Source organism: Geospiza fortis, unplaced genomic scaffold (assembly GCF_000277835.1).
Source record: "Geospiza fortis unplaced genomic scaffold, GeoFor_1.0 scaffold391, whole genome shotgun sequence".
NCBI classification, from domain to species: Eukaryota; Metazoa; Chordata; class Aves; order Passeriformes; family Thraupidae; genus Geospiza; species Geospiza fortis.
The window spans coordinates 1,251,438-1,266,061 of NW_005054472.1; the positions used below are offsets into that span (position 1 = coordinate 1,251,438).

Consider the following 14,624-nt stretch of genomic DNA (forward strand, 5'->3'; position numbering starts at 1 on the left):
TGCTCCATCACTAAAAATATTGTATAAAGAGATATGGTTAAGAGGGATGGACAGGGAATGGGAGCATTAAATATATTGCACTAAGAAAATAAAGTGTTTTAATGATGGGGCCAAAGGAAAATTATTTGAGGTAGGCTGGGGGGAGACACAGGGGATGGAGACTTAGGATACAGAGGTACTGGAGTGATAAATTGTGGTGTGCAAGAGAAATAAATCATCCTTAAAAGACCCCGAAATTCCAGAGTCACTGCAAAGTTGGACCCTGGCTGGTGAAGCTGATATATATAATATATATATAATTATATATGAAAATATATAGTGTTGCTAGAAGCCTAACTCCTGCTTTCACTTTATTTTTCAAAGGCACAAACTGGCTACTATTATGCTTTGCCATTATGCACATATAAATAATAATGGCAACAAAAAGCAAACCCAACTAGGCAGAATTATTTCTGCAAACTCTGCACATAAGTACAGTCTTTAAACACACCTGTTGAACTGCTGGGAATTTGCATGGAGCATATAAAATACTAAAATATAGCATTTGTATTCTTATTTATTTAGTCTGTATGTCTTTTTTTTTTCCTGCAAAAATATAATTCAATCAAGCTGTAAAAAGAGAAAAAAAAATCCCTTGAAATTGTGACATCTGCTTATTTAGATTTTTCAAGCTGGATTTAAAACAAATTCACCACTTCACAAAGAGCAGAAGGGCAGGATGCAGCAGCTCATTCTTCTCTGCCCAGCCTGAAATTTGTTGCAATAATCCAGAATTCTGCTCTGGGGACAACACAATGAAAGAAACCTCTTGCAAGCATTTATCTTCTTCTTATCTTGGATGTGCTCTTGGGGCTTTTGAATTTATTTTGAGCAAAATATTCAGTAGCTTCTGTCAAGCCCCATCACTGCTCACTGGCAGGATAAACCACGGAAGGGAAAAATTAGCTTTACCTTGTGTCATTGGAGAGATTTAAGTGCATTTAGAATATATTGAATATTTCATTGTTCCTGATCAAATCCAATCACATTGCAAAGCCAGAGGAGAAGTCCCCACAGCCCAGAGCACCAACAGCACTAAACCCCTTTGGTTTATACACTTGGATGGCTTCAGGCTTTCATTTCTTCTCTTCCAAGGCTTGGGTTTACTCCCTGCTGCTTCCAGTATCATTGCAGCATCTCAGACCCAGCTGGGTTCCTTTTCTGCCTCTTTTCTTGACCTGTCTTTGGTCTCCAAAAGAAAGTGGTAAAGTTCCCTGAGAAGTATTTTGGAGGGCTGGTGTGCTCTGGGGGAATGGCAGGGGGTCCCCACAGCAGCTTTTGCTCTCAGCATCCGAGGAAGATCAGGTAAGGAAGACACACAGGAAAAAAGAAGGTGTCCAAGGATTATTTTTATGCTTTTCTGGCTGTTGGTGCAGTTTCAGATCAGTGGGTGGGGTGTCTCTCCATCACCAGCAGCAGCCCTTTTTCTTCTGAGGTGCCTTTGGTACCTCTTCTGTTTTATTTTTCAATTCATCTTCACGACTTTTGAGCAACCTGGGAGAAAAGGAAGCAAATTAGCTGGGTATTTCCCCCATATTTTGTATTGCTGTGCTGTTTGTTTTGACAAGCCTTGATACAAGGGGCCCAGCACAGCTGAAAGGAGTCAGGATCCTTCCGGTTCCATGTGATCCTAGAGCTGTGGATGCTGCTAAAAATTCCAACCTAAATCAAATCACAGACAGAACTTGTTTCAATCAAGCCAGGGAGAAATCAGCAGCATCCCCAAGAGGGTTTAATTCACCTCCTTGCAATGCTGGTTGTTCAAGAGACAAGTTAGAGCAGTGCTAAATGCTCATCTCAGCATGAGCTTCCCTGAGTTTTCCCTGACATTTGGGTATGGATTCTCTGGTGATAGTGACATCCAGTATTTGGAGTTAAAAAAAGCAGGGAGGGAGCCCATTAAATTGAGGACAGGTGGAAAAATCCAAGCACATGGCTCACCTGGTGAAGCTGACCATGGACTCAAAGACATTGTGGCCCGAGGCAGCGCTGCACTCATAAAACATGAGCTGGTGCTCCTGGAAAACACAAACCCCCAGCAGAAATGTAATGTTCCTGCACCGGAATAGCTTAATGTGGGAATAAATAGCAATGGGACAGTCCCAGTCAAGGGGAAACAGGAGGGAATCAAGGAAACAAAGAAGTCAGTAACTTATTTACTGGAACATGAGGGTGAAATCCAGATTTTCTGGTTGCTACGACATCAGCTTTTAATACCAAGGGAAAGGATGACTGTGCAGACAGAAGAATTTGTGATGCCTTCTGGTTATGGGAGCAAACACAGAGAGAGGCACAACTAGATGTTCCCAACTCTTTTGCTCCTTATCAGTTTGGGAAAATAAGCATACCCCTCATCTCTATTAGCAAAACTGGTCCATGCATTCTGTTCCAAATCCCATAAGGTTTAAAATTAAGTCAGTAAAGGTGAGATTCTTCTCATTCTCCTCATCTAATTTTTATTAGCCATCTATATATGAAGAGATTAATCAAACTTTGATCATTTCAGTATCTTTGAGGATAGTGCTCAGCGTGTTTATTATTTTTATGATGCTGAGAAGATACTCAACACTTCACAGCAAAGATAAGCAGAGCTGAAAATGTTTTAATTTACAAACCCAGTTCCATAAACCAATTTACTGGGATGGTGCTGAGGCAAAATTGAAGTGGCAAAGGGAAAGCAAGGCAGGGAAGGGTGAGAGATGGGTTCAGAGAACATTTTGTCAGTCACTGATGCATGAGGGGTAAATTAAGAGCTTTCCCCTTTCTCCAGCTCTTTGGGTTGGTGGTGTTGATCCTTAGCTGTCCCTGCCTCTCTTGGCTGGCTGTGCTTCACCACCTACCTTGGCCAGGCATTCACCCTCCTTTGTAGGCACCTGTCTCTGGGCAGCACAGTCGGTTTTGTTCCCAAGAAGCAGAACAGCAACTCCATCCTCTGCTCCTTCCTGAGTGAGAAAGAAGGGAAGATCAGGACAGCTTCAAAATCTTCCTTGAATCCCAGCTGGCCACACTGTCTACACATATCCTGGAATACCATAACTGACACCCATGGATTTGGGCTAAAACAGATTTGGTGCAGCAGCATTTAAGATTTTTTTTCCCCTTAAATCATCTGCCTATGTCTATTAGCATGACAGAGCACTGGATGAGTTACACTTGTAATGAATTCACTTTGTGCTCAACTGCAGCAGTCTCTGAAGGTGCTCTGGCTGGGATTTACAGCCACCAAGTGAGGCAATATCCTATTTTGTTTCAGCATTTTTAAACACTGGCTTTGTGTCAAATGGAAATCTTTGAAAAGAGGTTTTAATAGGCCTTGAATAACCTCCCATTCCCTAGGATTCAAAGTGGACCATTCTTGATGTAAAAGCAACGTTTTCCATTCCTTTGCTCTAGTTTTTAATTGTTTAAGAGTTGATCATTACCCTACTGGTTCTATTGTGAAAAATGCATATTTTATGATTGGCTTTTTGCAACTATTAAAATTAATATTATATGTGTTGTGTTAGAAAGTTATACTGTAGTAATTCTCTTAAGTAGTGTGTTAAATATAGCTTTAGGTTATAACATAATGTTAAAATAGAAACTGTGCTATGTAGGATACTTTTTTTCTAAACAAAGGACTTGCACTGAGATAGCAGCCACAGGACACCTAAATCTTTCAGAGAAAGAAAATTTATTGCTCCATTAGCAGGAGAAACGAACTTCTTCCTGCCTCGCTCAGGCTTGAAGACACCGTCAAGATTAAGAGGAAGAAGCTGACACTGACCAGACAGAATCCTGTGTTTGAACAGAATTTATGCATCATGGATGAGGTGTATGAATATGCAACAGGCTGTTGTTTTTAAGGGTTAATCCTCTGTTAATGTGGGACTTTTTTTGGGCTTCTGCTGCCCAGAAAAAGGTACCCGGACTGTTCATAACTCTTTGTTTCTATTGTCTCATATTGTCCTAATTCAAATGGTCCAAAATTTTTATTACTCTAATTATATTACTATTTTTATAACCATTTTATTACTATTAAACTTTAAAAATTTTAAAAACAAGCGAATGGAGTTTTTCACACAATCAACAAATTACCCTGGGAAACACTGCCAGCGTGTGAAAAATCTGTTTGTATCTGCCTTAAATCCTCCACGAAAAAAAAATTATTTTATAATGAAAGCAATGCAGGATACCCTTTCCAAAGGGCTTGGCCACTCCTGTCAGTCCCAGGAGCTTTTGACCGCCCCCACCTGGATGCAGCTGAGCCAGTAGCGCACGTCGGAGAAGGAGTACTCGGAGGTGATGTCGTACATCAGCACCACCCCGTCCGCCTTCCGGAAGAACTGCTTGGTCATGCTGCGGTACCTGCGGGCATTTGGGATGATCACCAGCACGGTCTAAGGAGGTTCTGCCTAGGTGTGATGGGGAAAGGTGGGACTGCACGTCTACAAAACAGGCAGCCCCCAGATTTGGCTCTTGTCCTGATGGCAGGGCCATAGGAACAGCCTGAGCGCCAGCTTTATCTTAATGACTTCCTTTATTATGCTTTATCAGATCACATACTGTACAGAGTCCCTCCTTGAGCAATCTCACCTTTGCTTAGCAAAGCAAAGGATATCAATTACCCCTAAACTACAGGGGAAAAAATGCAGATTGTGTCCTTAAGCAGCACCAGCACCTCACCTTTCCTGTCCAGCTGAGTCCCACAGGCGCAGAGCAAAGCGCTTGTTATCCACAACGAGGTTTTTGATCTGGTAATCCAGTCCTGGAAAACACAAAAGAAGATATTTTGATACTGTAGAGTTCTGCCCTGTGACAGAAGTTGGATGGAGAAGAAACATGGGGCAGGCTGGTCTGAAGCAGCAGCTCTGGGGGTTGGTCCCAAGCGAGCCTCTGGCTTTTAGATGTTTAATCACTGGATTTTGGGAAGGTCTGTCATCTCATGATGAATAAAACCAGGTTGATGGAGAAGGGAGAATGGAGCTGAAAGGCAAAGCAGAGAGGAAAGCACTGGGCCACTGCTGCTAGGAAGGACAAGGAGAAGCAGCATTTCCTGCCCATGAGCACCCAGGCGTGGGGACTTGGTGGTTCTGCTTGGCCCTGGGGACTGCTTGTACAACACGCTTGGTGTGAGCTGTAACAGGCATGTGGGGACCTCCAGCAGCTTGTGGGGTGGAGGAAAGGGAAGTGCAGCTGTGATCTAAGTGAGTTCTTGGAGGGGGGCTGGAGGACACCTACCCACAGTGGCCGTCAGGTGGGGGTTGAAGGTGTCGGCGTGCAAACGGTACAGGAACGACGTTTTGCCCACGTGGGAGTCCCCAACAAACAGCACGTTGTACAGGTGGTCTGGGTCCAGGGCAGCTTTAGGACAACCCTGTGGGGCAGCTCCTGCCCCACCTGCAGTCACAGCCCCTGGCTCTCCTGAGCTGGGCTCACCTTCCTGGCTCATTTTCTCACCAAACTCTTGCATCTTCTCTCGTTGACCAACACTGGTGTCTTTGCTCTGTTCTCCCAAGAGCTGCCTTTGCCCCAGTGAGTTTTCCCTGAGGACCACCCCCAGCTGATCACTGCCAGCATCTCCAGGTTGCACTGCTGTGTGCAGTGATGATGCTGGTGGCACCTCTTGCTTCGGATGCTCAGCAGCTCCAGCAGCCGTGTGCTCCAGTTCCATCACGGGTGGTGTCTCCCTCTCTGGCTGTTGGGTCACCATGTGAAGCCTCCCCACATGTCCCTGTGCTGAAACCTGCTCCTGAAGCTCCCTTTGGGCTGCCTGTCCCGGAGCACAAAGCCGCCACACATCTGGAATGAGAACATCCTCCTGCATCATCGTTTCCAGCTTTAGGGGGCTGAGTTGTGACAGCACGTCGGAGACCAGGGAGGCCAACTCAGCATCACCATGGCCCTGGTTTAGTGCTAGACCCTGAGTTTTCACTGCATTCCTCACCCCTGCCTCCAGCCTCTCTCCCTGTGCCACTTGCAGACCATGAGCTCCATCCAGAGGCTTCCCCTCTGCAGGAGCCCTCTCTCCCTGCAGTAATTCCTGTGCCTCCAGAATCTGCCCCTCAGGACCAATGCATGCTCCCAGTTTTGCTTCCAGACCAGGGCCCTCTGCAGCAGTGGCAGGCTCAGGACACAAAGCAGCCTCAGCTGGAGGGGGCACATCTGCAGCAGCAGCTCCTTCCCATGGCTTTGCAGTGGGAGATGCACCCAGAACTGCCTCCAAACTGAGAGTCAGGCCCTGCTCCCCTTCCCACAACCCAGCTACACCCAGAGGTGTCAGATCTGCTTCTGTGCTCCCTCCTGAGCCTGACTGGGGCATCTGCTGACCTGTGAACAGCTGCACACCAGCATCAGTGCTCTGGGCCTCCAGTGTGTGCAGCCTTTCAGCCTCCTCCTGTGCCTGTGCACCAGGCCCCTCTCCCTGTCGGCCTCCTGCTCCTTCAGGAGCAAGCACAGACTCCTGTGGCAGCCCATTCTCACCTTGCACTTGTGCCCCACTCTCCTCTTCCTCCTCATTCTGAACGGCTCTTCCCGACTCCCCTCCCCATAGAGCCCCTGAGCTGAGACCCTCTGACAGCTGCAGATCTGCCTGGGCATCCTCTGCCTCCCCTTCCACTAACTCTGCTTTATTCACCTGATCCAGGGGCTGCACCTCTGGATCCACACTCCCTCCCTGCTCTGTCCCTGAGGATCCAGCCTCATTCCAGACCTGCAGATCTGCCTCTGTGCTCTCTCCTGGGCTCAGTCTGAGCTCATCCCCCCCTGCAATCAGCTGCCCACTGGCACCACTGCTCTGCTCCTCAGTAGTGCCCAGGCTTTCAGCCTCCTTCTGTGCTTGCATGTCTTCATCAGCTGCCCCTCCTTGTCTGACCCCTGTTTCATGTAGATCAAGCTCAGGCTCCTGTGACAGCCCATGCTCACCCTGTCCTTGTGCCTCATCCTCCTCCTCCTCCAGCTGAGCAGCTCTTTCACACTCTCCTCCCCATGGAGCCCCTGGGCTGGGACCCTCATGGAACACCACATCTTCCTGGGCATCCTCTGCCTCCCCTTCCACTAACTCTGCTTTATCCCCCTGATCCAGGGGCTGCACCTCTTGATCCACACTCCCTCCCTGCTCTGTCTCTGTGGATCCAGCCATGAGCTGCAGATCTGCCTCTGTGCTCCCTCCTGGTGTCACTCTGAGCTCATCCCCCCCTGCAATCAGCTGCACATTGGCACCACTGCTCTGGTCTCCCACTGTGTCCAGGCTTTCAGCCTCCTCCACTGGCTGCACACCTGCACCTGTCCCCCTCCTCTGTCTGATGGTCGCTTCAGATGCGTCAGGCACCAGCTCCTGCATCTGCCCACGCCCACCCTGTCCCTGTTCCCCATCCCCAGCCCCATCCCTGGGCTGCACAGCTGCACAGTGCTCCCCTCCCTGGGGAGTTTCTGGGCTGGCAGTCACACACAGCTGAGTGTCTGTCCAGGAGTCCTCTGCCTCCCTTTCCACTAACTCTGCTTTATCCCCCTGATCCCGGGGCTGCACATCTGGAGCCACATTCCCCCCCTGCTCTGTGCCCGTGGAGTCAGTCTGGATTAAGGGCTGCAGATCTGCCTCTGTGCTTTCTCCTGAGGCTGATTTGAGCTCATCCCCCCCTGCAATCAGCTGCACATTGGCACCACTGCTCTGCTCCTCAGTAGTGTCCAGGCTTTCAGCCTCTTGCTGTGCTTGCATGTCTTCATCAGCCCCCACTCCCTGCCTGACTTCTGATTCACACAGATCAAGTTCAGGCTCCTGTGGCAGCTCATCCTCACCCTGTCCTTGTGCCCCATCCTCCTCCTCCTCCTCCATCTGAACATTTGTTCCAATTTCTCCTCCCCGTGGGACTCCTGAGCTGAGACCCTCTGACAGCTGGGTGTCTTCCTGGGCATCCTCTGCCTCCCCTTCCACTAACTCTGCTTTATTCACCTGATCCAGGGGCTGCACCTCTGGATCCACACTCCCTCCCTGCTCTGTCCCTGAGGATCCAGCCTCATTCCAGACCTGCAGATCTGCCTCTGTGCTCTCTCCTGGGCTCAGTCTGAGCTCATCCCCCCCTGCAATCAGCTGCACATTGGCACCACTGCTCTGCTCCTCAGTAGTGTCCAGGCTTTCAGCCTCCTTCTGTGCTTGCATGTCTTCATCAGCCCCTCCTCCCTGCCTGACCCCTGATCCCTGCAGATCAAGCTCAGGCTCCTGTGACAGCTCATCCTCACCCTGTCTTTGTGTCCAATCCTCCTTCTCCTCAATCTGAGCATTTGTTCCAATTTCTCCTCCCCGTGGGGCTCCTGAGCTGAACCCCTCTGACAGCTGCAGATCTTCCTGGGCATCCTCTGCTTTCCTTTCCACTAACTCTTCTTTATCCCCCTGATCCAGGGGCTGCACATCTGGATCCACACTCCCTCCCTGCTCTGTCTCTCTGGATCCAGCCATGAGCTGCAGATCTGCCTCTGTGCTCCCTCCTGGTGTCACTCTGAGCTCATCCCCCCCTGCAATCAGCTGCACACTGGCACCACTGCTCTGCTCCTCAGTAGTGCCCAGGCTTTCAGCACTCTCCTTTAGCTCTAGCCCTGCACCAGCCCCCTCCCCCTGACCCATGGTCACTGCACTGGGATGAGGCACTGGCTGGTGTGGCTCACCCTGTCCTTGTGCTCCATCCTCTTCCTCACTGTCTGGGAGCTGAGCAGCTCTTTCCCCCTTCCCTCCCTGGGGGTTTTCTGGGCTGAGACCCCCAGAGAGCTGCAGATCTCCCTCCACCAGTGCCTGGGACGTACCTGGAAACAGCCCACACCAGTCTGGGCTGCCCACAGGCGTTTCTGCAGGGGAAGGACCCTCACTGTGCACTGCAGCAGCCTCAATTTCCTCTCCCAGCCCTACCTCTGGTTTATCCTTTTCCAGCTGCACGCCTGGATCCAGTCTCCCTCCCTGCTGTGTCCCTGGGGATGCAGCCTCACTCCAGACCTGCAGATCTGCCTCCACCTCTGCCAGCAGCTCCATGTTGGTGCTGCTGGGGGCCTCCACGAGTCCCACATCTGTTCCCCCTCCTCCCTGCCCGTGGGTGGGTGGCACAGCTGCTGCCAGTGGCTCCAGAGCACCCACGCTCCCTCTCCACCCTGCGCCTCCCCTGGCACACTCACCCTGCAGCTGCTGCTCTGCCTCCCTGGGCTCTGCTTCCTCCACCTCCTCTTCCTCACCCCCGGCTCTGCTGCTCCCTGCACGCTCAGCCCGGGCTGGCAGCACCTCCAGCACTTTGGAATCCGTGGTCTCTCCCTGGGGCTGCTCCTCCATCCTGGCACGCTCCTCGTCCAGCACTCCTGGGCCTGCAGCCACCTCAGGGACACCGCCCCCATGGGCTGCTGCCTCTTGTGCCTCACCCCAGGATGGGGGCTGTGGCTCCAGGTGCTCTCCCAGCTCAGTTTCCAGGTTCCCAGGGAGCCCTGATGTGGGGTCAGCCTGTTCCTGCAGCTCTGTGCCCGGGGCCTGCACACCCAGCATCCTGCCTGGCTGCTGCTCATCCATGGCAAGGCACTGTCCCACTGCTACACCTTCCTGCCCAGCCTCAGCTGGCCCCAGACCTGCCTCCAAATCTTCTCTCTGGCTTATCTCCACTTCCTCAGCTTCTCCCAGGAGCTGTGGTTTTGCCCAAGCTGTTGTTTCCTGCAGCCACCCTGCTCCTCCCACCTCCATCAGCACCTGCTCTCCTGCCTCCACGCTCTCTCCCAGATGCTCAGCCTCCTTCAGCACCATCTCCTCCTCACCAGCTCCCTTTCCTTGCTGGAATAACATCCTCTGTGCCTCCTCTGGGCTCTCTCCCTGCTCTGCCCCTGGCTCCTGAGGCGTGCAGTGCCCGGCTCCTGCAGACCCACCAGCCTGTGTCACATCCAGAGCACGAAGCTCAGCTGTGCCTGGTCCCTCCTGCAGGTCTCCTTCCAGCAGCTCATGATGGATGTGGCCAGGGAGGGTCTCCTGCAGGACCCCAGGGGTTGTTTCCTGGGCTGTGGCTGCCTCTGGCCCCGTGTGGGGCTCAGCATTGTCCCAGGGGTGACAGGCAGTGTCTGCCAGGGCAGGGGGTGCGCCCAGTGCCTGTGCCTTCAGATGTTTGCTCAGAGCTGCTATTGCATCATTCATCTCTCTTAGCAAAGAGCTTTGGTCAGAGACACCTTCCTCTTTCAAAGGTTCTGGGAAGGGGTCCTCTTCTGCAGAGCTTGCTTTCCGTGGGGCTCCTGAAAGGTTTGTTTCTGCTGGCAGCATTTCCCAAACCCTGGAAAGGGCAGAAAATGGGGGCAATGAACCAGCTCCCAGCTCAGGCTCCAGCTCCCTGCCATCCCCAGTCAGTCCCAGAGGGCCTCTGATCTACATCCTCACCCCATCCCTCTCCAAACCTGATTTTACTTCCCCCCATTGAACTTGGAGTTCACACAGGCAGCAATGGGGGCAGGGGAAAGGGGGAGGCACACACAGGCAGCCAGACCCAGGGCTGCATCCTGGCCCCTTCCCAGCACCCATATTGACATTATCAGACAGGAAAAGACAACTCTCAGCCAGGTACAGCCAGTTCCTGAGCCAAGGGAGTGATGAGCTGGGATAAGGGATGGGAGCTCCAGGGTGAGAGATGAGTGGGTGGGAGAGGAGTGCTAAAAGGACAAAATCCCATTGTTTGCCTGGGGAGGGTGGAGGGAGGGCCTGGGGCTCAGCCCCAGCTCGCAGAGCCCAGGGGCACACAGGGGACCCCTTACACTTGGTGGGAGCTCTTGGCTTTGCTCTCGCTGCTCTGGGATCCCAGCCTGATCCGCATCTCAGAGCGGAACTTCTCGCTCTTCCCAGGACTCAGCTGCAGGAAACAGGGTGGGAAGAGGAGAGAAAAAAACACTTGGTGAGGGACAATATCCACCTGAAATGATGTGGGTTCTCCAGCAGGTATCCAGCTGTACCCATCCAAAATCTTGGGGGTACCAGAAGTAAGGTGCTGCAACCCCCTCCCTTCCCAAACATCTGCACCAGCCCTGTTTGAGAGAGATCTTAAGGGAGACAGTGCTGCAGGTGCTCCCTGTGCTCTTGAGCTCCTCAGCAGTCCCATACACAACAGCACAAGGTTCTTGTCCTGTCCCCACACACCCAGCTGAAATACCTGTGGGGACATTGGCACCTCGATGGGTAACTCTGCCACCACTCTGTCCCTGCAAACACAGAGCACAAGGGTCAAAACAGGAACTCCATCCCCTCCACCACATCCACCCCAGCACCAGCGCTGTCAGGGCAGGTCAGCAAAACCCAGGATCCTTGGATCAGTCCTACTGAGCCCTCCTGGGTGAAGGACACCTGCCACTGACATCTTTTATGAAAAATCCTTTCCTCAGGATTTTCCCTCCTGAGAAGCTGAGAGGCCTCAGGAACAAAATGTAAACAATGGTTATCTGCTGCTGTGGAATGCAACAGGTGCATCTGTGATTGGTCTCATGTGGTTGTTCCTAATTAATGGCCAATCACAGCCCAGCTGGCTCAGACAGAGAGTCCAAGACAGAGCCTTTGTGATCATTCTTTCCTATTCTATTCTTAGCTAGCCTTCTGATGAAATCCTTTCTTCTATTCTTTTAGTATAGTTTTAATATAATATATATCATAAAATAATAAATCAGCCTTCTGAAACACGGAGTCAGCTCCTCGTCTCTTCCCTCATCCTCAGACCACTGTGACCACGGTCACAGACACCCCCACCTCTCTGGCACTGCCCTGCAGGCACACATTCATGGTGCTGGTAGTCCTGCTTTTTCCTCTGATGCTTTGCACGCGATTAACCTGCACCACGGGCAGCACTGGAGCACCGTGATGCCTGAGGCCCATCCAGCTCATTCCCCATCCAGGAGGAAATGACGTCTGTGGGGACACAGAGTGACACACGGTCACTCAGCCACTCACCCGGGCTCCCCCCTGTGCTCCCAAGCCACTGTGGCCCTCATGGTCCTCAGGTGGCCCTGGGTGTGCTGCAGCTGCTGGTGCAGGTGCTGCAGGTGCTGCTGCAGGGCCCGGTTGCTCTCCTGCAGCTGCTGGTTCTCCGTGCTGGTCACTTGCTGGGAGCTCTGGAGGCTGCGGCAGCGCCGCTCCAGCTGCGGGATGGCAACCAGGACACTCAGAGCCAAAAATCCCCCCACAAAATAATTCACAACCACCTCCTCTAGACCCGGGGCTGAATTTTACACACCCCCCCTGCCCGAGGATGGTGGGTGGGAAATTCAGCTTGTGTCCTCTGGTGTCACCCTGGTTTTTTAAGATTTTCTAAGCCTTCTGATGTTGACATTCTTGTAGTGAACTTTCTCACACACTTTCTGTAAATAACTCATTGTTTTGCATTCCTTTATGGAAGAGGAGAACTGTTGGTTTGTCCAGTGTCACTGGAGAGGTGGCACTGCCACCCTCCAATCCACCGTCACTCTTAGAAAACTATAAATGTTGGAGTCAGAAAATAAACTTCCCTTTTTCCTTCACCTTAAGAACAGCGCTGTGAGCTTGTGTTCTTTCGTGTCCTATAGCCACACTCTGGGCATGGAGGGGAGGGCAGGGATGGGGGTGTAGAGGGTCCTGTGTGACAACCTGCAGCCAGAGCTGGTGGGGACACACCAGGACAGGCTGTGCAGCACCGAGGGGTTGTTACAGCACAGCCCAGAGACCCCTGACTCACAACGGGGGGGTTGGGGGCAGCTCACCTCCATCTGCGCCGCGACCAAGCGCTGCACCTCCCTCTCGCTGGCATCCAGCACTCGCTGCAGCTCCTCGCCCTGCTGGCGGCTCCGGGCCATGCTCTGGGTGGCACAAGGACACTGGCACCCTCTGACCCCCCGGCAGCTGCCCAAGGGTTCGGGGTGCTGGGTCCCCCCGGCAGGGACAGCAGGGGGACAGGGGGAGCTGGGCACCCACCTGCTGCTGCAGCCGCAGCTGCTCCTGCTGGATCTGCTGCTCCAGGAGCTCGCAGAGCTGCTGCACGTCCTTGTCGTGCTCGGCCACACGCCTGTGGTGACAGCAGGGCAGGGCAGGGGGGTGAGACCCCGCTCCAGCACCCCACAGTGCCCTCGGAGCCTCGGGCTGCCGGGCTGGGTTTGCAGGAGGGTGTCCCCCAGCACGGAGTGTCCGGCAGTCCGTCCGGCCCTTTTGCCATCGCTTCCGTGACTGTAGAGGGAGCCCGACCCCAAACATTGGCAAAACCTCTGCTCCGGCTGCTGGTGGAGATGCTGAAGGCACGCAGGTTCCTCCACACGGCTGGGGTGGCCCTCCAGAGCCCCCTCCCTGTCCCCATCCCTCCTGTCCCATTCCTGTGCACTGTCCTGGGGTGACTCACTTGTTCAGAGTCAGCTCCAAAGCCTCCTTCTCGCTCCCGGCTTCCCGGATGTGCTGCCTCATCTTGGCCAGGAAGCCCTCCAGAGCCCCATCCCTGTCCCCATCCCTCCTGTCCCATTCCTGTGCACTGTCCTGGGGTGACTCACTTGTTCAGAGTCAGCTCCAGAGCCTCCTTCTCGCTCCTGGCTTCCCGGATGCGCTGCCTCATCTTGGCCAGGAATCCCTCCAGGTTGTCGAGCAGCTGGGGCTCGTCCTGCCGGAGCTTCACCCAGAGCTGCCACACCTCCTGTCTGCAGGGACAGGGGTGTTTTGGGGTGAGCATCCCCCCAGAACCCCCAAAGCCAGGCCAGCTGAGTCACTGAACTCACACTGTTTGAGGTGTGAGAGCTCTGGGGTTGCTGTGACCCCGCTCCTGTGCTCAGGCCCAAGGCACCTCCACAGCATTTCTGAGCTCCCTGCCCCAAGCTTTCCCCCTCTGTCCATCCTGCAGGACACCCACGGGTGCCAAGCAGGGCACTCACTCTTCAGAGGGGTTGTGTGTGCCCAGCTGCTCCATGAAGGCTCTGAAGTGCCTGCTCTCCTCGCTGTCCCCCTGTTCCAGGGCTGGGCTGGGCAGCACCAGCCGCACCCTCCGCGACGCCGTCTTCCTCCTCCGGTGCTCCCTGGCAGCGTTTTGGGAGCTCAGGAACTGCCCTGCTGACAGATACCCCAAATCCTTAGTGCCCAGCAACAGCAAAGCCCAAACCCCAACATTTTCCTTTCCATGGCTTCAACAAAGCTGTTCAGCACAGCAGGACCCCGCTCCAGATGAGCCAAGGGCTGAGAGCTGCTCATGGGGACGATTCATCCTGTGCCACACAGCAAAGGCAGCACCTCACATCCCCCAGGAGAGCCCCAGGACTGTGTCCAGGCTGCACTTACGGAGCCCAGCTGTGAACTCCTCTGTGCCCAAGTGCCCGGTGCCAGCAGCATCCAGCCCATCAAACACCAGCTCCAGCTCCTCCCTGCTGCACGGCAAACCTTCCTCCTGCAGCTTCTAAAACCAAAGCAAATCAGGGTAAAACCCACCTGTGACAGCATCTCCAGTGACCCTGGCAGTGCTGGAGCCCAGGGCACAGCCCCATCCTCACCTGCATGTCCGAGCGGGTGACAACTCCCGCCTGCTCCGTGTCCCTGGTGCTGAGCAGCTGCTGCACCCTCTGCACTATCTCAGATGCCCATGGTGGCTCCTCACTGGGGCCGGGTGCTGGTGCTG

At 53.3% G+C, this 14,624-nt stretch overlaps 1 protein-coding gene across 1 annotated transcript in view; it reads right to left on the minus strand.

The window, feature by feature from the left end:
- Nucleotides 1–1,431: 1,431 nt before the first annotated feature.
- Nucleotides 1,432–14,624, minus strand: part of RAB44 (RAB44, member RAS oncogene family) — a 13,457-nt gene continuing 264 nt past the window's right edge. The window contains exons 2-17 of the mRNA XM_031062896.1: nucleotides 14,500–14,621; nucleotides 14,291–14,405; nucleotides 13,891–14,062; nucleotides 13,516–13,659; nucleotides 12,953–13,043; nucleotides 12,742–12,837; nucleotides 11,957–12,144; nucleotides 11,169–11,217; nucleotides 10,777–10,871; nucleotides 9,907–10,301; nucleotides 5,260–5,820; nucleotides 4,705–4,786; nucleotides 4,272–4,386; nucleotides 2,880–2,981; nucleotides 1,981–2,057; nucleotides 1,432–1,533 (exon numbers count right to left, since the gene is read on the minus strand). Coding sequence (XP_030918756.1) covers nucleotides 1,446–1,533; nucleotides 1,981–2,057; nucleotides 2,880–2,981; nucleotides 4,272–4,386; nucleotides 4,705–4,786; nucleotides 5,260–5,820; nucleotides 9,907–10,301; nucleotides 10,777–10,871; nucleotides 11,169–11,217; nucleotides 11,957–12,144; nucleotides 12,742–12,837; nucleotides 12,953–13,043; nucleotides 13,516–13,659; nucleotides 13,891–14,062; nucleotides 14,291–14,405; nucleotides 14,500–14,621 — 2,492 coding nt within the window. The 3' untranslated portion in view covers nucleotides 1,432–1,445. The remainder of the gene's footprint in view (nucleotides 1,534–1,980; nucleotides 2,058–2,879; nucleotides 2,982–4,271; nucleotides 4,387–4,704; nucleotides 4,787–5,259; nucleotides 5,821–9,906; nucleotides 10,302–10,776; nucleotides 10,872–11,168; nucleotides 11,218–11,956; nucleotides 12,145–12,741; nucleotides 12,838–12,952; nucleotides 13,044–13,515; nucleotides 13,660–13,890; nucleotides 14,063–14,290; nucleotides 14,406–14,499; nucleotides 14,622–14,624) is intronic.